The sequence below is a fragment of the Triticum aestivum genome, chromosome 7D (assembly GCF_018294505.1).
Source record: "Triticum aestivum cultivar Chinese Spring chromosome 7D, IWGSC CS RefSeq v2.1, whole genome shotgun sequence".
NCBI classification, from domain to species: Eukaryota; Viridiplantae; Streptophyta; class Magnoliopsida; order Poales; family Poaceae; genus Triticum; species Triticum aestivum.
This window is the reverse complement of record NC_057814.1, coordinates 642,452,842-642,478,228: the sequence shown is the minus strand read 5'-3', so window position 1 is coordinate 642,478,228 and position 25,387 is coordinate 642,452,842. Positions and strand designations below refer to the sequence as shown.

The following is a 25,387-nucleotide window of genomic DNA, read 5'->3' as shown; positions in this document are numbered from 1 at the left end:
TGTGTAGCTCCTCGCCGTATGTATGTATGTATGTATGTATTGCCTCTTTGGAGTAGTACCGCTGCTAGTTCCGCTTGTAGTACCGCTTACTGATGTGGTCTCGACATTTCGTGTCGGGTTCTACGGTAGTACCTTTAGGTCTCTATCATGCTTCCTCGCTATCATGCTTCATTTCGTGTCGACATTTTGTATGTTTCTGGCCGTCTATTTTCCGAACTTGGTGTTTTTGGTCATTGGATCTCGTCTCTATAGCTATTTGTATGGCCCAACTGTCCTATGGGCTCCTGCTCCAGAGGTAAACTGGGCATGTTCGGCCAACCCAACACAATTCCTCCCTGTGAGACTACGCCAGCCTCTAGCTGTCCTATGTTCGACCATTTTTCTAATACATGGTCAACATTTTATTATGCACATTTAACATTTTTTTCAAATGTTTTATCAACATTTTTTCAAATGCAAGATTAACATTTTCTTGAATGGATGGTCAACATTTTTTTTCTATATACATTTAAATTTTTCCAAATGCTTGATTAACATTTTTGAAATCTTGTTCAACATTCTTTTAAATGCTTGATTAACGTGTTTATATCCCATGATAATTTTTTTCATTATTTTTGAGTGCATTGTCAACACTTTTTCTATACACATTTAACATTTTTCCAATGCTTGTCTAACGTTTTTTAAATACCAGTTCAATTTTTTTTTAAATTCTTGATTAATATTTTTATACAAATGATCAAAATATTTAATCATTTTTTAATGCATGGTCAACATTTTTTGTACACACATTCAATGTTTTTCAAATGCATGATTAATATTTTTCAAAATGTTATCTAAAGTATATTTTTTGTAATATATATGCTTAGAATTTTTGAATGTGCAATCAAATGTAAAAATAGTATAAAAAACGAAATAAAAGTGTGAAAAGAAAAACAGAAAAGAAAACGAGGCAGTGTACTACCGTGAAGTGGGCCAGCCCATATGCTTGCGCACGCTTCAGCGAATGGGAAGCTCAACTCGCTGAATGTGCCTGAAATCAATTGCCATTCGGATGACCCACAACCTAGACATTCTCAGGCACTGAATTTCCTAAACGGCCCGGCTAACGTCCTGAGACACGGACAGCGTTATGTCTCGCTTAAAACAAGATCTAGCGTGCAGATTTACCTGATGTAAAGAAGATCCTAAAAGTCTTTGATTAGTCGACTCGCGTGTGCATCCATAAATCGGTCGGCCCAGCGCGCAGGAGGCGATGTTTCTTTATTTTATTAATTACCTTCTTTATACTTCCAAATATTCTAAATGTATATATTACAAAAAATTTTTACATAAACATTTGGAAAAGTGTTAACTAAACATTTGAAAAATGTTACATGTGTATAGAGAAAATGTTTCTCACATATAAAAAAATGTATACAATGTGTAAGAAAAAAGTTGATCATGTATTCATAAAATATTAGTCAATCATTTAAAAAATGTTTGTTAAGTATTTAAAAAATGTTAAAAAAATATTAAATGTGCATAGATTTTTTTGTCATTGATACGAACAATGTATACAAAACAAATACAATATGTATGAAAAATGTTGATCATGTATTTAAAATGTTAAACATAAGAAACAATGTTTTTCATGTATATGAAAAACGTAGGACGTACATTAAATAAATGTAGTCATCAGAAGCATATATTTAATCATAGTTAACTAGGTATTTAAAAATGTTAAGCATGTATACAAAAATGTTCCTGATGTATACCAAAAATGTACATTGTGTGTGAATTTTTTATTGCCATTGTGTGAGAAGAAAAGAGAAGAGAAGAGAGCAGACCTTTTTTTTTTTGAGGCAACCTCGCAAAGCTTTATTACGTCGTCACAATGTTTACAGGGACGAAAGGAATACCTTCGCGCTGGCCTAACCAAATATGGCGGCCAACACTCAAAGTTAAAGCATGCTTTGCTAAGTTGTGAGCATCAAAGTTTGAGCTCCTAGACTGATAAACTACGTTACATGAAATAAAAGAAGAAACTTGCATCTCTATTTCCCTAATCACTGCACCAAACGCCGCACTGCTCCTCCTGCCGATCTCACTTGCCACACCCTTGCAATCTGTAGCTGCATGTACCCTTGATATATGTAAGTCTGCTGCAAGATCAAGGCCCTCTCGCATCGCCAAAGCTTCTAAAGTGGTTGGATCTTTAACATGCTTGAAAATAAAGGCCGATGCACCAAGAAAGCCTCCTTCCTGGTCCCGGCATATTGCTGCCACAGCTCCGAAACGGCTTCTGCTACCCACCGCAGCGTCAACATCCAGCTTTGCGTAGCCTCCAGGGGGCGCAATCCAGACCGGGTGTTGCACAATTCCCCTTCCTGATGCTTCTACATTTGGGACTATAATCTGGAAATCAGCTATGTAAGAATTTATGAACCCATGTGTCGCCTGTGGTGATTTGAAAATGCCCTCATACAAAGCTTTCCTCCTTGCACCCCATATAGCCCACAGTGTAACTGAAAACCTAATAAAATCATCAGGTTTGAGAGCTCTCATCAAAGCAAATAACCATATTTTTGGGCACTCTTGCTGCTGAGAACTTAGTTGGTCCAGTATATCCTCCGATGAAAGCGCCCAGGTGCATCTCGCCATGGGACAGTTGAGCATCGCATGTCTCCAAAAGTCGGTCGTCCCACACAAGCCACATGCCCTTGTCGTTGACATATTCCTCCTGTGTAAAACGTCTCCCGACGGTATCGAGTTTCGAGCGAGGCGCCATAGAAAGACCTTTATTTTGCTTGGTACTGTGACCTTCCAAATTGACTTCCATTCTTTGCTTTCGCCCTCACTGGAAGATGTTGCTTCTGCCTCATCCAGCCATCCCTCTCTATCATGTTTTGTTCGAACTAATATACGGTATGCAGAACCGACCGAAAAATTTCCCCTTGGTTCTTCTCCCCAGGACCAGAAATCATCAACACGTCGTGTGCACAAAGGTATTTGCATTATTGCTTCCGCATCAAACTCAGTAAACACTGCCCGGATCATCTCCTCCTTCCATGAAGCCGTAAACGACTCAATTAGTTCAGAAACCAAACGTGGCGGGGCTGCCACCCGGGCTGCGATCGGTCTCTTGTAACTTGCTCGAGGGATCCAGTTATGGTCCCAGATTCCAGTTGAAGCACCATCACCAATTCTTCTAACCACACCTTGAGCCATCACATCCCTTCCATCTAAGATCGCTCTCCAAATCTGGGACGGGTGTGAACCCAACTCCACTTGAAAAAGTGATACATCCGGGTAATAAGCGGCCTTCAGTAGCCTTGCACTCAGAGAGTCAGTATCATTCAGAAGCCTCCACGCCTGTCGAGCAAGCAAAGCTAGGTTAAAGAGCTCCATGTCCCTAAACCCCATACCTCCCATGTGTTTTGGCTTGGTCATGACATCCCACGCTACCCAGGCTGTTTTGCGTTTCCCCCTTCTGCTTCCCCACCAGAATTGGCAATGATGGATGTGATGTTGTCACAAAGTCCCCTAGGTAGCCTGAAACAAGCCATGGAGAATACCAGAATCGCTTGTGCCACAGATTTCATGAGGATTTCCTTCCCTGCCGCCGATAACAGCTTCTGCATCCAGCTTTTCACTTTCTCCCAAACTCTGTCACGCAAATATTTGAATGTGCCATTCTTCGACTGACCCACATCTGTTGGCATACCAAGATAGCGTTCATTAAGCGATTCATTGTGGACATTCAGACGGTTCTTCACTTCATCTCTAAGACTCTGTGGGCACCCTTTACTAAAAAAGATTGATGATTTCTCAGTATTAATTCTCTGACCCGAAGCATTGCAATAAATGGTTAGTAGGTTTGACACTCTTTCTGCAACCTCAGCGCTAGATTTGAAAAGCAACAGGCTGTCATCTGCGAAAAGAAGGTGGTTAACGGCAGGAGCCGTTGGCGCCACTCTAATACCTGCGAGTGTAGATGACTGTGAACTGGATTTCAGGAGGCACGAAAGGCCCTCTGCACCCATGCTGTTCACAAAATGGCAATGATGACAAATTGTCCCTTGTCATCCGCACGCACGCGGGCCTCGGCTGTATGGGGCCATGTTGCTGCACAGTTGGACCCTCAGATCGCTGCACAACTGACCTTTTTCTCATGGACCGCGAGCCACGCAAAAAAAATAGCAACATGACTTCAGGCCTCCTTTAGCCGAAATCATACGCACCATGCGGACCACATAAACAATTAAAATCCATTACAGTACAGAAATAGCCCGAATCATGCTTCGTGAATGAGGAATTTCCAATTGTTCAATCTATACCAATAGCCACAAGCCTACGCCGACCGACGCCCGGTAAGAAAGTTTCCAATTACTCATCCCAATATACTCATGTAGATGCCGCCAACCCCCTAGACTTTTCCCCTGATCCAATTGTTGGTATTGCATCCACAGACGTGAATCAAATGTTGCAAATTCACACATCACCTCGGTGCGGTCATCGAAATGTCACTCCTATGTCAAAAATTGTGTCGCTTTGTTAGCCAGCTCATCCGTAGGAGTTTAGTCCAACGAGTATGAAGTTAGTCCGGTCTTTGAAGCTCTCGCACCATCAGCATGAACCGAATGTCGACCGTTGACACTACTCATCCACTACTCCTCCGGCCTCTTTCCCCACGGATAACTAGTACACAATCATGAGTGGAATGCACCTGAAACAAAAATGGAAGTGAGAATAAAAAAAGAAAGCCGCAAACCAAACCGCAGACATTTGTTAATCGTTTTGCAAATACGGTATGGTCGAAATCACGATTCTTATCCATGTTGGGAATAATTGATGTGTACTCCCTCTGTAAACTAATATAAGAGCATTTAGATCACTATTTTAGTATTCTAAACGCTCTTATATTATTTTAAGGAGGGAGTATCATACATTAAATAAGATTCGTATTTCAGCGCATGGTGTTGAAGCTTGTAAATTTTTTTTTCCTTGCAACTCACGGGCACTTTTTCTCAAGGAAAGAGAAAAAGGGAAAGAAGAGTACAAGAAAGAACAGAAGAAAATACATTGCAAAATAGTACATACATTTTTTTTTTCTGTTCTTTGATGAGAAAAAAAAGGGAAGAAAAACACAGGCCACAAACTGGACTGTCTTAGCCTTATCCACTGTAAAAAGGAAGGCCCATCAGGTATTATCTATCTATCATGCGCCGCGTGGCCCACCTCATCCTCGTCCAGTCCGCCGGAACGGAGCTGATGGGCCTCAAAGCCGCCGTCTTTCTCTCCGTCCCCGCCGCCGTCACGCCGACACTCCGCCGCCACCACCTCTCCTCGTCCTCCAGGGGCAAAGGCGCCGCCTCGAGGCTTCTCAGGATCTCAGCAGCGGTGATGGCCACGGCGGTGCAGCCGGCGGTGGTGGTGGGCGGCGGCCGGGTGGGCCAGGCGCTGCTCTCCATGGGCCCCTCCTCCGGGGACCTCCTGCTCCGCCGCGGCGAGGCGCTCCCGCCCGCCGCGCCGGCCGGGCCCATCCTGGTCTGCACCCGCAACGACGACCTCGACGGCGTGCTCGACGCCACCCCCAAATCCCGGTGGCCCGACCTGGTCTTCTTCCAGAACGGGATGCTGGATCCGTGGCTGGAGAGCAAGGGCCTGGCCGGCGCCAACCAGGTGCTCGCCTACTTCGCCGTCTCCAAGCTCGGCGAGCCCCCCGTCGACGGCATCACCGACGCCAACCCGGAGGGGCTCACAGCCGCCTTGGGCAACTGGGCACCCGCCGTCGCCGCGCGCCTCCAGAACGGCGGCCTCACCTGCAAGGTAGGTCCATAGTTAGCTTCCACTGGATTTTCATCAGCTTAATAGTAAAATGTTCCAAACTTTCTGGCTTAGTGTAGTACCTACCACTCATAGTCCTGACCATTATCTGAAAAATACAATACAATACAATGCTGGTCTGTGGAATTTCTCAGGTGCTTGACAAGGACGCCTTCGAGAAGCAAATGCTAGAGAAGCTCATCTGGATTTCAGCCTTCATGCTCGTCGGAGCTCGCCATCCAGGGGCCACTGTGGGTGCTGTTGAAAAGGAATACCGATCCGAGGTAATTTTAATTCTCCCTGTTGGTCTCTCTCTTGGATCTGTTCGAGTCCCGAGCTATTGTGTTCCATTAGTCGCCGAAAAACAACTGGTCCAGGGGCACAGGTTTTTAGATATCTCTGTTACCTTTCTGAATTCTTTTACTGTACATCAGATCATTCCTTCAGTTTACTTGAGCGATTAAATTTCGTACGTATTTAATGCTCCAGGATTGAGCTTTAGTGCTTGCCAACATATCTCTCCAAGAACAACAACAGTTACTCTTTGTTCAACACATAATCTTCTGTCCATGTTTTTCCTTTTGCATGCAGGTATCCAGCCTCATCGCTGAATTAGCTTCTGCCGCTGCTGCAGAGCGGGGGCTTACTTTCGACGAGGGCATGGAAGAGAGGCTCTGCGCCTACTCCAGAGCCGTGGCGCACTTCCCGACCGCTGTCAAAGAGGCAAGTCCTACCCCTGCCAATCTATGATGTAATGGAATCTTCACCTGTAGTATTTATTTTCTTCAGAATTAACATGCCAGCATTTTGATGTCGCAGTTCAAGTGGCGGAACGGTTGGTTCTACTCGCTCACCGAGAAGGCCCTCGCGGAAGGGAAGCCTGATCCATGCCCGCTCCACACAGCTTGGCTCAAGGAGATTAAGGTCATATAGACAAGGATTTTTGTTTCATGTGCAAACAACACGATGCGGTCTCGGGTTAAATCTTGAAGCAGTATTTTAAGTGTTTAACCGTTGATGTTGTGTATAGACTATAGAGTATAGAGAACTCTCTGCGCATATATTCCTCCATGTATGCCCATCGAAAATAACCTTATGTATGTATGGGAAACACAAGTGCTGTGTAATTTATATTATTGGCAGCAATCTTTTATGCGGTGGAGAAAACAACTAACAGTGTTGCTGCATGGAGACAGGCTATTTGTGGTTTATATCCTTCATTCAGTTGCTGCAAACCGAAGATTCTGCAAAAAAAAATGGCCGGTGTTTTTGCAAAATTCAGTTGTAGCAGCTGTTAGCGTTAAGCGCGTTCTGCCGTTCTGGGTATGTCATCATAATGTGTCTGCTGTCGCTGTTCAGAGAAGAGCAGAGATGACAGTGCATCTAGAGTGTTTGTGACGGTTCAAATGATCAAGGTGTACTAGACGATGTTGCATACAAACTGATTGACAGTGAGGAGCAGGGTGCGCCAGTTAGAAGATGACGGCGGCATCAGGATGCGGGATATACTGTTGAAGCACTTGTTAGCCTGCAGATTGTCAGGACCTGGAGCTGGAGGTAAACTGGGCTAAGTGTTTAATCTGTTATAGTCAGGTTGCTCTGCTCACTCGGTATGAATGTCATCATATTGATTCCATCTTCCGTCTGTCTCAGATGATGAAGATAAGGAACAAGAAGCAGAGCTAGTAGATCAGACCATCCTCACTGCATAATCCGGTATCATTTTTTCTACTACATTTTCAGTTTCACCGTGGGAATTGTTACTGCTATTAGCACAATTTGTTGCGTCGGGATTCTCAAGTTCCCTGCATCTAGCATGTCAAAGTTCATTCCATCTTTGAAATAAAAAAACATAGTCTGTGTGATATGCCACTGATATCAATAAACTCACAAAGCTATTAAGCTGATAGCAGTATGGTAAGCAAAACATTAACTTAACTTTGCGATGCATCCACTAGACCACTAGCATGCATGTTTTGGGTAATCAATTTAGCTGCTGTGCTGTATAAATGGAAAGTGAAAAAACCCAGGCGCATGATTGTATACCTGATCTGAATGCTTTTAACTGTACCTGGGCACCAAATTAAGTATACCCAAGTATTCTCACGTGTGCGCATAATATAATATGCTGGATGGATAGCTCATGTTTTGTTCCTGTACCCTTGTTGCTAAATGGGTAGCTCAGCTCATGGTTCTGTGTAGCAGAATATGTTCAAAATTTCAGGGTCGGGGTACCCTTTTTTACTCTGAATATGCAACAGAAGTACTCAACATGCTTCATACATAACCCTGAACATTTATGGTCACTGTTGTTATTTTTTTAACTTGCTGTGTACTCGTTTAGTGCCTGTACATCGTTGTGTTTTGCGGGTCTAGTCCTTCACTGTATGTGTTTGAAACCACTTCATAACTCATAAGTCTCTTCACCGGTATCCCTCCTATAAAAAAAAGTCTCTTCACCGGTGGGAATGTGAATATGATGCTTTGCTTTGCTTTGCTTCTCTTCAGCGGTCGGAATGGGAATGAGATGCTTTGCTTTAACTCTCTTCACCGGTGGCAATGTGATATGCTTTGCTTGCTTCTCTCTACTTGTCGTCAGAATGAGATGCTTTCAATTTTTGTGTCGGCGTTACATCTCGGTGGCCAGTAGCCGTGAGGTAGTCCGGGTTTAATTTGTGTCTCTCTTTTAATAACTTACCTTGTCTATTGAGTTGTTTCAAGTTTAATTTCTGTGTCTCTAGCTCTTACGAAAAGGGAAGGAACTGCAGAATTTGTGGTCCAAGGGAGAGCCAGAGAGTGTGCACCCATAAGCATCTTCACTGCTGCTGTGGTGGCCTGGCTGCTGTGTAATCAACTGTGATCCTATTTATTCAGAGTACCGCTAACATGTACTCCCTCCGTTCCAAAATAGATGACTCAACTTTGTACTAAAGTTAGTACGAAGTTAGGTCATCTATTTTGGAACGGAGGGAGTACTGTATTGCTGGTAAGTAAATGTATCGTTGCCCGCATTCCGAGGCAATTTGAAGCTGTGATCCTGTCTCTTCGTATGAAAACAAAGGAAAGGAAAGCAAAGTATCAGAATAAAGCTGCAGCGGACCTGGGAAAAAAGCACTGGAAAAAAGTCCTCTCATCCACATCCTTTTGCCCAGCTACTGTGCATCCTGCGGCTGGTGTAGCTTAACAGGAAGCGACACCCCAGAGGGAGGAGCAGAGCTGCTGCTCACAGAGGTGACGTTTGTTAGACCTTTCAGCCTGAGCATTGATAGTTGTGGATGACACTAGAAGAGTTGGAACAATTTTCGTTGGTTTATTTCTCACACAATGCCATGCCAACCTGAGAGGTTGGGGATACATATTTATAGGCTGCTAGCCAGCTAAGCATATGCTAAGATGCTAGTCTAAGATGCTAACTGACAGTCCTTGATGGTCAAGAACAGAACTCTATCCTAACAGCCAGTCCTTGATGGTCCAGGATTTTATCCTCCTAACTGCCCCAAGAACCATGTGCTGCAGCCCCACAAAGACCCTAGTACACAGACTTATCCATCATTCTCCCCCTAAGTCTTGTACGTCATTTTGTGGGAGGGTTGAATCATCCCGATCCTGGAGCAAAGTTTGAGGAACTTGATCCTCCCAAGAGGCTTGGTGAGCAGGTCTGCGAGCTGGTTCGTGGTGTTGATGTAGCTCGCCTCGATGCTCCCTTCTTCCACACAGCTGCGGATGAAGTGGTACCTCAGTCGGATGTGCTTGCTCCGTTCATGGAAAATGGGGTTCTTGGCCAGGGCCAGGGCGGACTTGCTGTCCATCAGGAGCTGCACCGTTCTGGTGTCTTGAACGAGAAGATCACCAAGCAGTCGAGCGAGCCAGAGCGCCTGAGCGCAGGCGGTGGAGGCCGCTATGTACTCAGCCTCACAGCTGGACAGGGCCACCACCTACTACTTGACCGATTGCCAGCTCACGAGACACTTGCCGAGGAAGAAGAGGATCCCGCTCGTGCTCTTGCTGGTGTCGATGTCGCCGGCGTGGTCGCTGTCGCTGTATCCGACGAAGTGTGCCGCCCCCGGACACCTAGGGTAGTGGAGGCCGTGGTCGAGGGTCCATGCCATGTAGCGGACGATCCTCTTCACTGCCTACTGGTGCTCCGTCGTTGGTCGCTTCATGAAACGACTGACATAGCCGACGGAGAAGGCCAAGTCCGGCCGTGTGTGGGCGAGGTAGCGAAGGCTCCCCACAAGGCGTCGGTACTGCGTAGCGTCCACTTCCTCCGTCGTGCTGTCGCGGCTCAGTTTCAGCCTCTCCTCCATCGGGGTGAGGGCTGGGTGGCAGTCGGTGAGCCCAGCTAGCTCAACGATGCGCTTGGCGTAGGCGGACTGTCGAAGTGCGATCCCGGAGTGATCCTGGTGCACCTCAATCCCTAGATAGAAGGAGAGGAGCCCCAGATCACTCATCTGAAAGGTGGCCTTCATGTCTTCCTTGAACGCCGCCACCTCCGCATCTTTGGTGCCGGTGATCACCAAGTCGTCAACATAGACGCCCACCAGCAGGGCATTTCCTCCACTGCCCCGTCGGTAGACGGCCGCCTCATGCGAGCTTTGCTCGAAGCCCATCTTCTTTAGCGTGGAGTCCAGCTTGGCGTTCCACGCCCTAGGTGCCTGCCGTAGGCCATAGAGGGCCTTGCGCAGGCGGAGTACCTTGCCCTCCTGGCCAGGGATCGCAAATCCCGGTGGCTGATGCACGTAGACTTCCTCCTTCAAGTCGCCGTTGAGGAATGCCGACTTGACATCCATGTGATGGACACGCCAGCCCTCCTGGGCAGCCAGCGCAAGGAGGGCTCCATCCGTGCCACGGGAGCGAAAGCGTCGTCGAAGTCGACTCCTTCCTGTTGCAAGAAGCCTCGGGCCACCAAGCGAGCCTTGTGCTTGATGATGGCGCCGGCTCCATCCCTCTTCAGCTTGAACACCCACTTGAGAGTGATTGCGCGGTGACCACGAGGGAGATCAGCGAGCTCCCAGGTGCGGTTTTGTTCGACCGCATCCATCTCCAACTGCATCGCGGCGCGCCATGCCGCGTCTCTCTCGGCCTCTGCAAAGGACCGTGGTTCGCCGTCTTCACACGCGAGCTGTAGCTGCGCCTCCAGGTCACGTGACACCAGTCCCGGCACCGGCTGGTCGCCGAGCAAATTATCCATCGTACGGTACCGCAGCGGTTCGCCGTCATGCCACGCGTCGATACGCTCCTCGTCGTGAGTGAGCGGGGAAGCGAACTTCATCGGGTTGTGCTCTGCGTGAGCTGGTGCTAATGAAGACGAGCCCGGAGTGGTGACCGCCGAGGCTGGAGTATGCGGCGTCGCCGGTTGTGGTGTCATCGGCGTAGCAGGCGCCGGAGTCGATGTAGTTTTGGGGGCCGGGGTAGACATGCGCGGCGAAGAGGAGCTGCTTGCTCCCCCAGCTTCCTTGAAGTGGGCGTACTCGACAATGAAGTCGTCATACGTCGGCGTCGAGCCGTCGTCCACCGCCTTGTCCCATTGCCACCCTCGCCCTTCGTTGAACACGACGTCTCGCGCTGTGCGCACATGTTGTGTCTTTGGGTCGAGGATGCGGTAGGCCTTTGAGCCCTCCGCGTAGCCGATGAAGACTCCTGGAGTGCTCCTGTCGTCGAGCTTGCCGATGTGGCCGAGCTCCTTGGCGAACGCAAGGCAGCCAAAGACCCGCAAATGAGAGACCGCCGGCTTCCGCCCATGCCAGGCCTCGTACGGAGTCCTGCCGTCGAGTGCCTTAGTAGGAGAGCGGTTGAGGATGTAGATGGCCGTTAGCACCGCCTCTCCCCAGAAGACAGCCGGCATCCCTCTCTGCTTGAGGAGAGCCCGAGCCATCCCCACAACCGTCTGGTTGCGCCGCTCGACGACGCCGTTTTGCTGCGAGCTGTACGGCGCGGAGTAGTGGCGCTGGATGCCCTCATCGGCACAGTACGACGCGAATTCAGCCGCCGTGAACTCGCCACCGTTGTCAGTGCGCAACACACGCAATTTGCGGCCGCTCTCCGCCTCCACACCAACCTGCGCGCGCCTGATGGCGTCCGCTGCTTCTCCCTTACTGCCGAGGATCATCACCCACATGTAGCGGGAGAGATCGTCGACGAGCAGCAGGAAGTAGCGTCGACCTCCTGGTGTGGCTGGCGTCACCGGGCCGCACAGGTCTCCGTGCACGAGCTCCAGCTTCTCCTTGGCCCGAAAACTCGCCTGTTGGGGAAAGGGGAGTCGTCTCTGCTTCGTCAGCACGCAGATGTCGCAGAACTGCTCCACATGGTCGAGGCATGGCAGGCCTCGCACCATCTCCTTGGCACTTAGACGCTTCAGGGCCTCAAAGTGAAGGTGCGCAAAACGCTCATGCCACTGCCACGCCTCATTGTCCCGACGGACAGCGAGACAGACCGGTTGTGCCACCTGCACATCAAGGACGTAGAGTCGATTTTCACCTCTGGGCACCTTGGCGAGAAGGCGACGCTGGCGATCCCAGATGCGTAGGACCCCATGCTCAATCAGCACGCGTGAGCCGTTCTCATCCAGCTGTCCCAAGCTGATGATGGAGTTCCTTAGCGCGGGGATGTAGTAGACACCGGTGAGCAGCCGGTGCTCTCCCGTCTTGGTGGTGAAGATGACGGAGCCGACGCCCTTTATCTCCACAGCGGAGGCATCCCCGAACTTGACGGAGCCTCGCGCATCGGAGTCGAGCTCGGCGAAGAATTCCCTTCGACCAGTCATGTGGTGGGTGGCGCCGGTGTCGAGGCACCACCCCGTAGTCTTGTCCTTCCCGGAGCCATCGCCGAGAAGAGCGTGTGCTTTTGGCTCATCGAGGTGGATGAAAGCCTTTGCGATTGGAGTCGCTGAAGGTAGCTCAATGCTTGCATGCGCCATGAACAGAGCCGTCTCCTCCTCCTTCGCCTGTGCGACGTGAGCCTGGCCTTGTCGTGGTTGCCGACACTCATTGGCCCAATGGCCAAACCGGCCACAGTTGTGGCAACTGTTGTCTTGTGCCGGCTTGGGCTTGCCAGCGGCGCCGTCCTTGGCGCCTCCGCGGGCGTCACCCTCGGCACGTCCTTGTGCCCTGCCCGGGGGGCCTCTTCGCGCCTTACGCTGCTTGCCACGCTTGCGGCCGCCCGTCGTGGAAGAAGGCTCCCCCTTCTTCTGTTGGGGATCGTAGCAGAATTTTAAAATTTTCCTACGCTCACCAAGATCCATCTATGGAGTATACTAGCAACGAGGGGAAAGGAGTGCATCTACATACCCTTGTAGATCGCGAGCGGAAGCGTTCCAATGAACGGGGTTGATGGAGTCGTACTTGCCGTGATCCAAATCACCGATGACCGAGTGCCGAACGGACGGCACCTCCGCGTTCAACACACGTACGGAGCAGCGACGTCTCCTCCTTCTTGATCCAGCAAGGGGGAAGGAGAGGTTGATGGAGATCCAGCAGCACGACGGCGTGGTGGTGGAAGCAGCGGGGTCTCGGCAGGGCTTCACCGAGCTTCTGCGAGAAGGAGAGGTGTAGCAGGGGAGGAGGGAGGCGCCCAAGGCTGTTATGTTGCTGCCCTCCCTCCCCCCTTTATATAGGCCCCCTGGGAGGGGGGGCGCCGGCCAAGACCCATCTAGGGTGGGGGGCGGCGGCCAAGGGGGAAGGGGGGGGTGGCTTCCCTCCCAAGCCAAGTGGGGCGCCCCCCCACCCTAGGGTTTCCAACCCTAGGCGCAGGGGGAAGGCCCATGGGGGGCGCCCCAGCCCACTAGGGGCTGGTTCCCTTCCCACTTCAGCCCACGGGGCCCTCCGGGATAGGTGGCCCCACCCGGTGGACCCCCGGGACCCTTCCGGTGGTCCCGGTACAATACCGATAACCCCCGAAACTTTCCCGGTGGCCAAAACTGGACTTCCTATATATAATTCTTCACCTCCGGACCATTCCGGAACTCCTCGTGACGTCCGGGATCTCATCCGGGACTCCGAACAACTTTCGGGTTTCCGCATACTCATATCTCTACAACCCTAGCGTCACCGAACCTTAAGTGTGTAGACCCTACGGGTTCGGGAGACATGCAGACATGACCGAGACGCCTCTCCGGTCAATAACCAACAGCGGGATCTGGATACCCATGTTGGCTCCCACATGTTCCACGATGATCTCATCGGATGAACCACGATGTCGAGGATTCAATCAATCCCGTATACTATTCCCTTTGTCAATCGGTATGTTACTTGCCCGAGATTCGATCGTCGGTATCCCAATACCTTGTTCAATCTCGTTACCGGCAAGTCTCTTTACTCGTACCGTAATGCATGATCCCGTGACTAACTCCTTAGTCACATTGAGCTCATTATGATGATGCATTACCGAGTGGGCCCAGAGATACCTCTCCGTCACACGGAGTGACAAATCCCAGTCTCGATCCATGCCAACCCAACAGACACTTTCGGAGATACCCGTAGTGCACCTTTATAGTCACCCAGTTACGTTGTGACGTTTGGCACACCCAAAGCACTCCTACGGCATCCGGGAGTTGCACGATCCCATGGTCTAAGGAAAAGATACTTGACATTGGAAAAGCTCTAGCAAACGAACTACACAATCTTTGCGCTATGCTTAGGATTGGGTCTTGTCCATCACATCATTCTCCTAATGATGTGATCCCGTTATCAATGACATCCAATGTCCATAGTCAGGAAACCATGACTATCTATTGATCAACGAGCTAGTCAACTAGAGGCTTACTAGGGACACGTTGTGATCTATGTATTCACACATGTATTGCGATTTCCGGATAACACAATTATAGCATGAACAATAGACAATTATCATGAACAAAGAAATATAATAATAACCATTTATTATTGCCTCTAGGGCATATTTCCAACATCTTCCTGTCACCAAGGCTGGGATCCCACTGCTCCCGAGTTAGGAGCAGCTTCCCGCCGGTGGTGATGGGCCCCGAGGGAGGCTGTGGCTCATCGGTGTCGACGACCTTGAGACGACCTATCGCCTCCTCGATTGTCATCGTGGAGAGGTCCAGCAACGACTCGATCGAGCGAGCCATCTGCTTGTACTTCTCGGGAATGCACCGAAAAAGCTTCTCGACAGCTCTCTCCTCGGTGTAGGTGTCATCGCCAAACTTCACCATCTTCTGCAGCAGAGTGTTGAGACGGAGAGCAAAGTCATCAACGTCCTCACCTGGCTTGAAGCCCAGGTTCTCCCACTCCTTACGAAGTGCCTGCAGGGTGGACTTGCGAGCACGGTCGCTGCCGATGCGTGCCGCGGCGATGGCGTCCCAAGCCTCCTTGGCAGTCCGCTTGTTGGAAAGCGAAAACTGCATCTCTGGCGGGACCGCGGCGATGAGTGCGTCCAGCGCCCGTCGATCCTCTAGGTGGTCGACGTTGCTGTCCTGGACCGCCTCCCACATGCGCCGCACCTGGAGCCAGACCTTCATGATCCCGGCCCACTCGACGTAGTTGGTTTTAGTGAGGGTAGACCACCCAACACTGGGACCAACATCCCTGACCATAGTCCGGACCTCGTAGAGGCCGCGGTCCTGGTCGTTGCAGCCGCCGTCGCGGTGCGCGCCTCCACCTGGAGCGCGGGCATGCTCGGCTGCCCACTGCGCCGTCCGCTCCTGCGCCACTTTGGCGCGATCTGCGTCGACGCCGTCGTCCGCAGGCGCGGAGCTGCTGGAGCTGCCGGGGCCGCCGCGGAGTGCCTTGGCATCCGCCGTAGCCTCACGGGCTGCTGCTGCTTCTACCTCCGCCCTGGCTGCTTCTACCTCCGCTCTGGCTGCTGCCAGCTCCGCTGCAGCCAGCCTCGACACCCTTGCCGCCGCAGCAGCTGCTGCTACAGCCGCTCGCTCACGCTCCTCTGCCACGGCGCGCTCGGCCTCCTGTCGGCGCCGCATGCTCAAGGTAGCCGTGTGCTGAGAGCGACCTGCAGACATGGCTCGCTGCAGGGGGGCTGTTGCGTGAAGAGGAGGCTGTTGTTGCCGAGCCGCTGCTCGACAGTCCAGAGAGAGGGAGGTAACCAGAGGCAGACAGAGCAGCTGCTGCTACCGACTTGGGCGGCTCAGCTCCCGGTGAGGGAGGTAAGCAGGAAATGCTCAGGGTACAAGATAATGAGGCTCTGATACCACTTGTTAGACCTTTCAGCCTGAGCATTGATAGTTGTGGATGACACTAGGAGAGTTGGGACAATTTTCGTTGGTTTATTTCTCACACAATGCCATGCCAACCTGAGGGGTTGGGGATACATATTTGCTGCTAGCCAGCCAAGCATATGCTAAGATGCTAGTCTAAGATGCTAACTGACAGTCCTTGATGGTCAAGAACAGAACTCTATCCTAACAGCCAGTCCTTGATGGTCCAGGATTTTATCCTCCTAACTACCACAAGGACCATGTGCTGCAGCCCCACAAAGACCCTAGTACACAGACTTATCCATCAACGTTGCCTTCGCGCCTGCTGACCACCACGTCTTCTCTCTGTCGCGAGTCGTCTCACGGCAAGCTCGGGAGCAGGCGATTTGGTTCAACTGAGATTCACAAATCGGGCAAGGAATTCCTCTCCACCAGGATTGAGTTGCTTTCCAGAGCTGAATGAGCAAGACATCCATCCATCTCAAAGGTTGGTTCGTAGTCCAAGTTTTATTTGTCCCTCTCCTTACACCTACCTAATTAGGCTACCTTCTTGCTTGTTTTCCTTGTACCCTTCTTGAATTCCACTTTACCTTTATTATCACAGCAAAATCCAGCAAGTTCAATTAACGGCGATGGTGCTGGATGCATTTGCATTCTACTTGGGCAACTTGCTCAGGCAGGTGGCAGCAGAAGAGCTGGGAATGATGTTGGGCGTCTCCGGCGAGATTGACAAGATGGGTGACAAGCTTCGGGACCTCAAAAACTTCCTCGCCGATGCCGATAGGAGGAACATCACCGACGAGACTGTCCAAGAGTGGGTGGGGGAGCTTAAACGTGCCATGTATGAAGCTGCTGATATCATCGACCTTTGCCAGCTCAAGGCCATGGAGCATGGATCGTCCTCTGTAGATGCAGGGTGTTTCAATCCCTTGCTCTTCTGTATGAGAAATCCCTTTCATGCTCACGAAATCGGCACCCGCATCAAGGCACTCAACCAGAGGCTTGACACCATCAAGGAGCGGAGCGCTGCTTTCAACTTTATCAATCTTGGGTCCTACGAGCATCATAGCAGCAATGTGAATGCCTCTCGTCATGGTGATCCCAGCCGCGAGATGTCAGGGGAGCTCGACCGGTCAGGTGTGGTTGGGGATCAGATCGAAGAAGATACTAGAGCACTGGTGGCTCAGATCATGCAAACAAGTGAGGAGGTCAATGGCAAAATCATGGTGGTTGCCATTGTAGGTGTTGGTGGGATTGGCAAGACAACCCTCGCTCAGAAGGTCTTCAATGACGAGGCCATCCAAGGTGAGTTCATTAAAAAGATATGGTTGAGCGTCAACCAAAACTTCAATGAGGCTGAGCTGCTGAGAAGAGTCATCATCGAAGCCGGAGGAGACGCCCAGTCAGCTGGAAATGCAAAGGCAACACTTCACAGAAGCCTCAAGGGCGCCTTGATTGGCCACAAGACCTTGCTTGTAATGGATGATGTGTGGAACCATGGAGCATGGGATGGTGTGCTCAAAATACCCTTAGTCGATGTTGTTGCTTCAGGCAGCCGTGTCCTCATCACCACTAGAGATGAAGGTGTTGCCCGAAGGATGACAGCCACATGGCCCTACCACCACGTCGATGCATTAGCACCCGACGATGCTTGGTCATTGCTCAAGAAGCAGGTCAGTACGCAATTAAACACTAATGTCTCTTAATAAAGTGGATAGTCTATCTCCATCTATTTATCAACAATAATAGGTTGCTAGAGAATTTTTATGATTCTTTTGAATTTATATGCGTTGTTGATTATGTGTAATTCATTGGCTCATATCTAGTATCTATATGGTATGTTTCCTCTTGAAGGCAAGACCATAAGAGACTGTCAATAATTTGTAAGGCTATATTATCTTTTCTCTTTTACAAATAATGAACTAAAAAACATTTAATATCATGAAAGCATGGTGCTAAACAAGGAAGTGTACCATAGCGCGACTTCTTTTTTCGTATTTTATTTGTTGCTACATAACACACTGAGGTTTTGTTTTGCTAAGCCCAAGTAATCTATACCTATACCTACTATCAAAGGGAAGTGATATTCTTGGTTTCGTCCCGTTTCGTTTGGTCCCGCTTCAATTAATTTCACATACGCTATTTTGTTTCGTTACTTGCCACCCGTTTTAGCCCAACGGAGGAAGTCCATCTGGCGGCGCACTGTGGCCCAGGTTCAAAGAAAAATAAAATTGCCGATGAGAGGGTTCGATCTGATAACCTGCCAACTGGCTACGCACAGTTTGTCCAACTGACCCAGCTAGAGATATGAGTGGTTTTTTTTCTCCCGTTGCAACGCACGGGCCTTTTTGCTAGTAATTACAAATATGGGATAATTATACATGTATCATTTTCACTTACTAAGAAATATGAGTTGTATATTTATGCAGGCTAGTTTTTAGGCAGTTTTGCTAACCCTTGTACTCCCTCCGTCCGAAAATACTTGTCATCAAAATGGATAAAAAGAGATGTATCTAGAACTAAAATATGTCTAGATACATCCCCTTTTATCCATTTTCATGACAAGTATTTCCGGATGGAGGGAGTACACATTAATTTTTCTTAATAAACTTTACTGTCGGGGGATCCCCAGCAGTTCTCAGCTAGTAAAAGGGTGGCCACATTCGATGGTCCTCTTGTCTCTTAAGTGGTAAATTAGAATGCCTTAAAGGAGCTTGGTACATAGTTAATTAACTCTATCGGCCCCTTGAACTGCATTCACAGGTACTCTCAAGTGAGATAGATGAATACCACATCACTATGCTAAAGGACATCGGACTGAAAATTATACAAAAATGTGGTGGTTTACCACTTGCCGTCAAAGTAATGGGAGGATTCTTGCGTAGAAGAGGGGAGTTGCGTCGAGACTGGGAGCAGGTTTTGGATGATTCTAAATGGTCAATAACTGAAATGCCCCAAGAGCTCAGCTATGCAGTATACTTGAGCTATCAAGATATGCCTCCTCATCTGAAGCAGTGCTTTCTATATTACTCTCTTCTTCCTCAAAATAAAACTTATTATGCACATGAAGTCGTTGCCTTGTGGATTAGCGAAGGATTTGTTCATGGAAGCTCAAATGATCTAGAAGAATTGGGAATAAATTACTAGAAGGAGCTGATATATCGGAACCTTATAGAGCCAGATAAATTGTATGTAAATCACCTTAGTTGCAGCATGCATGATGTTATTCGCTCATTTGCTCAGTATATGATAAAAGATGAAGCACTCATAGTTCATGATGGAGACATCGATAATCTAACTAAACTTCATTCACAAAAGTTTCTTCGGTTATCAATAGAAACCAACCGCTTGCAGTCTGGTGATATTGACTGGAAATCTTTACAGGAGCAGAAATCAGTGAGAACATTAATCTCAACTATTCAGATCAAGATGAAGCCCAGTGATTTATTGGTTACTTTTTCTGGTCTACGGATTCTACATATAGAATCTGTAGATGTGGCTGCATTGGTTGAATCGTTGCACCAGCTGAAGCACCTGAGATATGTGGCACTATTAAATACTGATATATCTGTACTTCCGGTGAACTTTGACAAGATGAAATTATTGCAATTCCTTAGGCTTGATGGATGTAAAAATTTACTGAATCTTCCTGATAGCATTGTGAAGCTTGGCCAGCTGAGGTTACTTGATCTTCCCAGCAGATGTATGATACCTAGAGGGTTCTGTGGTCTGACAAATATGAGAAGACTACATGGGTTTCGGGCCCACATGGATGGTGATTGGTGCAGTTTGGACGAGTTGGGGCCTCTTTCCCAACTCAGATTTCTTGAATTAATACATTTGGAGAATGTATCTGCTGCTTCATTTGCTGCAAATGCTAGGCTTGGTGAGAAAATACATCTTATCGACGTATTCTTGTACTGCACTAGCAAACTAGGAGATGATGGGTTGGTCAAAGAAAAAGAAGGTGTCTCCGAGGAAGAGCAACAACAAATCGAGAAGGTGTTCGATGAGCTCTATCCTCCACCCAGTGTAGAATTTATTCATATCGATGGGTATTTTGGCCAGCTACTCCCGAGTTGGATGATGTCCACGTCAAAGGTGTCCCTGAACAACTTAAAGTTTCTCACATTTTCTGACCTAGCTTGTTGCAAACAACTTCCCAATGGATTGTGTCAGCTCCCCTACCTGCAGTTCTTTCAGGTCGCCCGTGCTCCATGCATCAGGCGTGTTGGGACTAGATTCTTGCAGGCCGTGGCAACTCCATTTCCGAGTTTAAAAGAGATGAGCTTTAGAGAAATGGTGGAATGGGAGGAGTGGGAATGGGAGGAGCAAGTACAAGCCATGCCCCGTTTGGAGAAGCTTTGGCTCATTAATTGCAAACTGAGGCGTGCTCCTCCTGGCCTTGCCTCCAATGCAATGGCTTTGAAAGTTTTATACGTACATGATGTCCAACACCTCAGCTACCTTGAGAACTTTCCTTCTGTCATTGAGCTTACAGTGGTTAGAAGCCTCGACCTTGAGAGGATCACCAATCTCCCCAATCTGCAGAAGCTTACCATCACCATTTGCCCAAAGTTGAAGGTGCTGGGGAGTATCCCTGCACTCGACAGGTTGGTCCTAGAGGATTACACCATGGAAACACTTCCAGAATACATGCGAGGTATAAAGCCAAAGCATTTTCAGTTATTCTGCCGGCCATGGTTGCTCTCTTCGGTAGCCATGGGACAATCTGGTCCTGAGTGGGACAAGTTCAGCCATGTGGAGCATGTCAAGGCATATTCGCCTGATGGAGACAACCAAAGGAAATGGTACGTGTTGTACACAAGAAGAGACAACTTCAAGTTGGATTCAAATATTAGCTGCTCTTCCGTATTTGAAGGTACTTACAATAAATAAAAGATCAAGCTTTGCCTTAATTTGTTTGGGCACTCTCACTCTGGCAGTTTGTAAGTTCGTTTCATTTTGTCTCTTGTCTTTCATCCATATATGTTGCATGATGACGGAATATATTTCGTACTACCTTTTTTGTTCACATGACTAGGAGTTGTTTCAGATGATATAAAAAGATGGTTGTACTGGACTGTCAACTTAAGTTTTAACCATTGCACCAGCTTCATGTGTGGGTTCTTTATTGGCTACTTTCTGATTTGGTTGCAGTATTATTAATTACTTGGTCTGCTAGGTTACCTTGAGTTTAACAAATCTAGAGTAATATGTTGCCTCTGGCCTTTCAAATTACATATTATGTAACCAACCACTTTTGTATTTTACCTTCCATGCAGGAACCTTATCATCTTGTATGGTGGATGCACAAGGATTTGAGTCTGTGTACAAAATGAGAAGAAGTACCTTTAATTACATCTGCAGCTTGGTGAGGGTGCCCTTTTTCGAAGATATGATGGCAACGGATCACACGTTTGTTGATGGAGGAGCATTGTCTTTACAAGATCGAGTAGCTCTCGCTCTGGTAATGCTGAACTCTGGCAAGCCACCGGTTACTGTAGGATCCTCTCTTGGTGTGAACGAGTCAACTGTCTCACTGGTAACTCAGGTGTTTGTTGAAGCTATGTGGGAGCGAGCCTTGCACCACTTCAGCTGGCCTGGCTCCGCTAGAATGGAGATGATCAAGCGCAAGTTTGACAGGATCCACGGCCTGCCAAATTGTTGTGGTGTTGTACATACAACCCACATCAAATTTGGATCACAAAATTGTGACCATGAAGAGTATGCCGACACGCTAATGCAAGCTGTCGTTGATCCAGATATGAGGTTCACAAACACCCGCTTCAGGCTGTCAGGTAGCATGATGAACCAATTGGGCGTTTTGCATGACTCAGATCTCTTCAAGATGGGCGAGGATGGTTCTTGCCTGAATGGCAGTAAGCTGAAGTTATCAGATGGCTCGGATGTCGGGGAATACATCATTGGTGCTGCAGGATATCCTCTCCGTCCCTGGTTACTCACACCTTACCATGACCTCTCAGACACGGATTCCAAACTTGAGTTCGATAGGAGAATACACTCTGCAACTACAGCTGTCGCACTGAGGGCGCTGGCAAGGTTGAAAGGCACATGGAAATGCCTGCAGGGAGAAGGGTGGCATCCAAATGATCAACGCGACGTGTTCTTGACCATCCACACGTGCTGCATGTTGCATAACATTGTGATAGACATGGAGGAGGAGGAGGAGGTGGGTGCAGGCATGCCGAGCGATCAGGAGGATAATTACATCGAGCAAGTGCGGCGGGTAGCAGATGAGGACGCCATCGGTGTGAGGGATGCACTATCCCAGCATTTGATTGCATCTGGAGGTAAATTACCATGTCTTGGTGTGTTTGTTTGAACACTTTGTCTATTTAATTAATTTGTAATTCCCTCCTAATGATTCCATCTTTCATTTGTTGTTGGTTACTCCACACAATGGCTGCAGAGGAGGAACAAGAAGCAGTAGTTGCATCTGGCCCAGGAGATGAAAACAAGGAATAAGAAGCACAACGACAACGTTCTCCTCACTGAATTTGGTATTTTCTTCCCCTTGCTATTAATGGTGCTTCAAGTCGCAGATCTCTTCTTAGTTCCTTCTTTTGCTAGGGTGACATTTAATCAGTGTGCAAAGCAGAATGTTACCACCTACTACTCCCTCCGTTCCATATTACTTGTCGCTGATTTAGTACAAACAAAGTTGTACTAAATCAGCGACAAGTAATATGGAATGGAGGGAGTAACTGACTGGCAATTGTGTATTTACCTCCTGTATTGGCTATGTCGCTTTGATTGTCTATTCATTTCGATAGGTTGCATGATTTGGACAGTTAAGTTAGCAGCTCTAGAATACTACTCCCTCTGTCCGAAAAAGCTTGTCCCAACTTGGTGCTAGATACATCCATTTGAGGGACAAGCTTATATACTTTGACAATGGAAAAGCTTGATATGACTTAAACCCCGCTGAGTTAAGTTAGAAGCGATGCTGCAAAAACATGAATCTATGTGGCAAAGACAAATTTTTGTGTACCTTATATATCGTCAACAGCAAGCTTTTGTGATCGAGAAGACAATTAATAATGTAGGTGCATGGAGACGGCGTGTTTGTGATTTGTATTGTTTCAGTTGCTTTTCTGTAACCTGACGCTTTTATTTATGGGTCGAGTAAAAAAATACTGTAGCTGCATGAAGACTATTTGTGATGTCTATCCTTCAGTTGGCAAAACATGCATAATGGCAGTGAGTGTTGTATGTTTATGAACGGCCTGATGGAAAACATCGGCTGACTATCGTGTGAAATGCTCGTCGTACTGTCCAAGCACTTGTTGGCCTGCACATTCTTTCACCGAGAATCAACACTGCACATTCTTTCACCGAGAATCAACACTGTTAACTTATTGAGAATGCAATTAAAAATACACACTTCACAGACCTACCTATGATCAACTTGGTAAGCGAAACAACGGACACTCTTTTTTTCCAACAGGATCCCTTCATGTTAATTTTTTGCAGGTATCCAGCCTCATAGCGGAGTTAGCATCTGCCGCGGCTGCGGAGCGGGGGCTATCTTTCGACGAGGGCATGGAAGAGAGGCTCTGCGCTTACTCGAGAGCCGTGGCGCACTTCCCGACCGCCGTCAAAGAGGCAAGTCCTACCCCTGCCAATCTATGATGTAATGGAATCTTCACCTGTAGTATTTATTTATTTTCTTAAGAATTAACATGCAAGCATTTTGATGTCGCAGTTCAAGTGGAGGAATGGCTGGTTTTACTCTCTCACTGAAAAGGCCCTTGCCCAAGGGATGCCAGACCCATGCCCGCTCCACACGGCTTGGCTCAAGGAGATTAAGGTCATATAGAGAGGGTGTTTTCTTTCATGCGCAAACAACACGATGCGGTCTTGGGTTAAAATCTTGAAGCAGTTTTTGAAGTGTTTAACTGTTGATGTTATGTACAGACTATAGAGCATAGAGAACTCTGGTCCAAGTGCTCCTACATTTCAATTTGTTCAAGTCAGGTTGCTTTGTTCACTTGTATGTTCTACGTACTCTTGTTGGTTCCATTTTTTTGTTTGGCTCAGGGGACGAAGACAAGGAACACAAAGCAGAGCTAGCTCAGATCATTCTCATTTCATAATTTTGGTAACTTTTTTTCTTACTACATGTCCAGTTTCACTGCCGGCAGGTAGTTGTTACTACTATTGGCAAGATGTTGTTGAAATGTCGTGATTCCCACAGCATGTCAAAGTTTGTTCTTTCATTCTCGAAATAAAAGAATGGTTTATGTCGTCAGTGTTATCACCAGGAATCGATACTGCTGACATATTTCAGAAAACAATCAAGTGGTTCGCAAAACATTTAACTTTTGCAGTGCTTCAATTAGCATTGCATGCTTTGGCCAAGCAATCTAACTGCTGTTCTGTGTATGTATGCATGGAAAGTGAAAATTCTTGATACGTCCAACCCAGGTGCATACCTGATCTGATATAATTCATACTCTAGTACTGTACTTGTGGTCTCTTTTGTTATGCCTTCCTGTGTACGTTTACACGCCCGTGCATAATTGTTTTTTTTATGTGTATACTTCTTCACTAGTATAGTTTAAATTACGTTCATAAGCCTGCCCATGACAAGGTCAAGTATATATGTTCTGATTTCTGACAGGTAATTTTTTTTTCCAGGCTCAGCTTTCTCTTGAGGCTGCGAGCTTAGTTCAAAAGGAATGCCACTCTTGGGGTGAGAGGTTTTTATAGCACAAGTTAACTAGACACTGGTAAATTCTTGTGTTAAGTGTATCTGCCTGTGACATGATTTTACCTTGGGCTTTGCAGTAGTGGTTTCTTTGCATGTGCTGCTGGCGGCAGTGTTAGAGTGTACGTATTTCCCACATGGTCAACATTTTTTCTATAACATTTCCAAAAGCTTGGTTAATTTTTTTAATACATGGTCAACATTTTCTAAACAAACGGTAAACATTTTTTGTGTGCACATTTAACATTTCTCAAATGTTGGATTAATGTTTTTTAATACATGGTCAACATTTTTTCTATACACATTTAACACTTTTAAAATGCTTGATTAACATTTTTGCATGATAACTTTTTTCATACACATATTTGTTTATTTTTGTATACTCCCTCCGTCCGGAAATACTTGTCATCAAAATGAATAAAATGGGATGTATCTAGACGTATTTTAGTTTGAGATACATATCTCTTTATCCATTTTGATGACAAGTATTTTCGGACGGAGGGAGTACATTTTTAATATACATGAGAAACATTGGTAAATCTGGCCAGAGAGTTCTTCGCAGATCGGAAGGTCAATTTGCATTGGTTTCTCAGGATTAATGTTGGGTTGGTATTGTTCCTCTGCTAAAAAAGTTTCATTGTATCGCGTATGTGTCCATGCTCCATGGACGTGAGGAGAGATAG

At 47.6% G+C, this 25,387-nt stretch overlaps 1 protein-coding gene and 1 pseudogene across 1 annotated transcript; both read left to right on the top strand.

The window, feature by feature from the left end:
• Nucleotides 1-5,137: 5,137 nt before the first annotated feature.
• LOC123168332 (uncharacterized) lies at nucleotides 5,138-6,975 on the top strand. Its single transcript, XM_044586202.1, has 4 exons — nucleotides 5,138-5,808; nucleotides 5,961-6,089; nucleotides 6,397-6,528; nucleotides 6,625-6,975. The coding sequence occupies exons 1-4, from the start codon at nucleotides 5,200-5,202 to the stop codon at nucleotides 6,736-6,738; spliced, it is 984 nt and encodes a 327-aa protein (XP_044442137.1). The 5' UTR covers nucleotides 5,138-5,199; the 3' UTR covers nucleotides 6,739-6,975.
• Nucleotides 6,976-16,581: 9,606 nt separating this feature from the next.
• LOC123167334 (putative disease resistance protein RGA4) lies at nucleotides 16,582-24,845 on the top strand (annotated as a pseudogene).
• The last annotated feature ends 542 nt before the right edge of the window (nucleotides 24,846-25,387 follow it).

Excerpts from the sequence above, each read along its gene's own strand:
- LOC123168332 (XM_044586202.1), top strand. The coding sequence starts at position 5,200 with ATGCGCCGCGTGGCCCACCTCATCCTCGTCCAGTCCGCCGGAACGGAG. Across the intron at positions 5,809-5,960 it reads ACGGCGGCCTCACCTGCAAG|GTGCTTGACAAGGACGCCTT; the intron begins GTAGGTCCATAG and ends GGAATTTCTCAG. Across the intron at positions 6,090-6,396 it reads AAAAGGAATACCGATCCGAG|GTATCCAGCCTCATCGCTGA; the intron begins GTAATTTTAATT and ends TTTTGCATGCAG.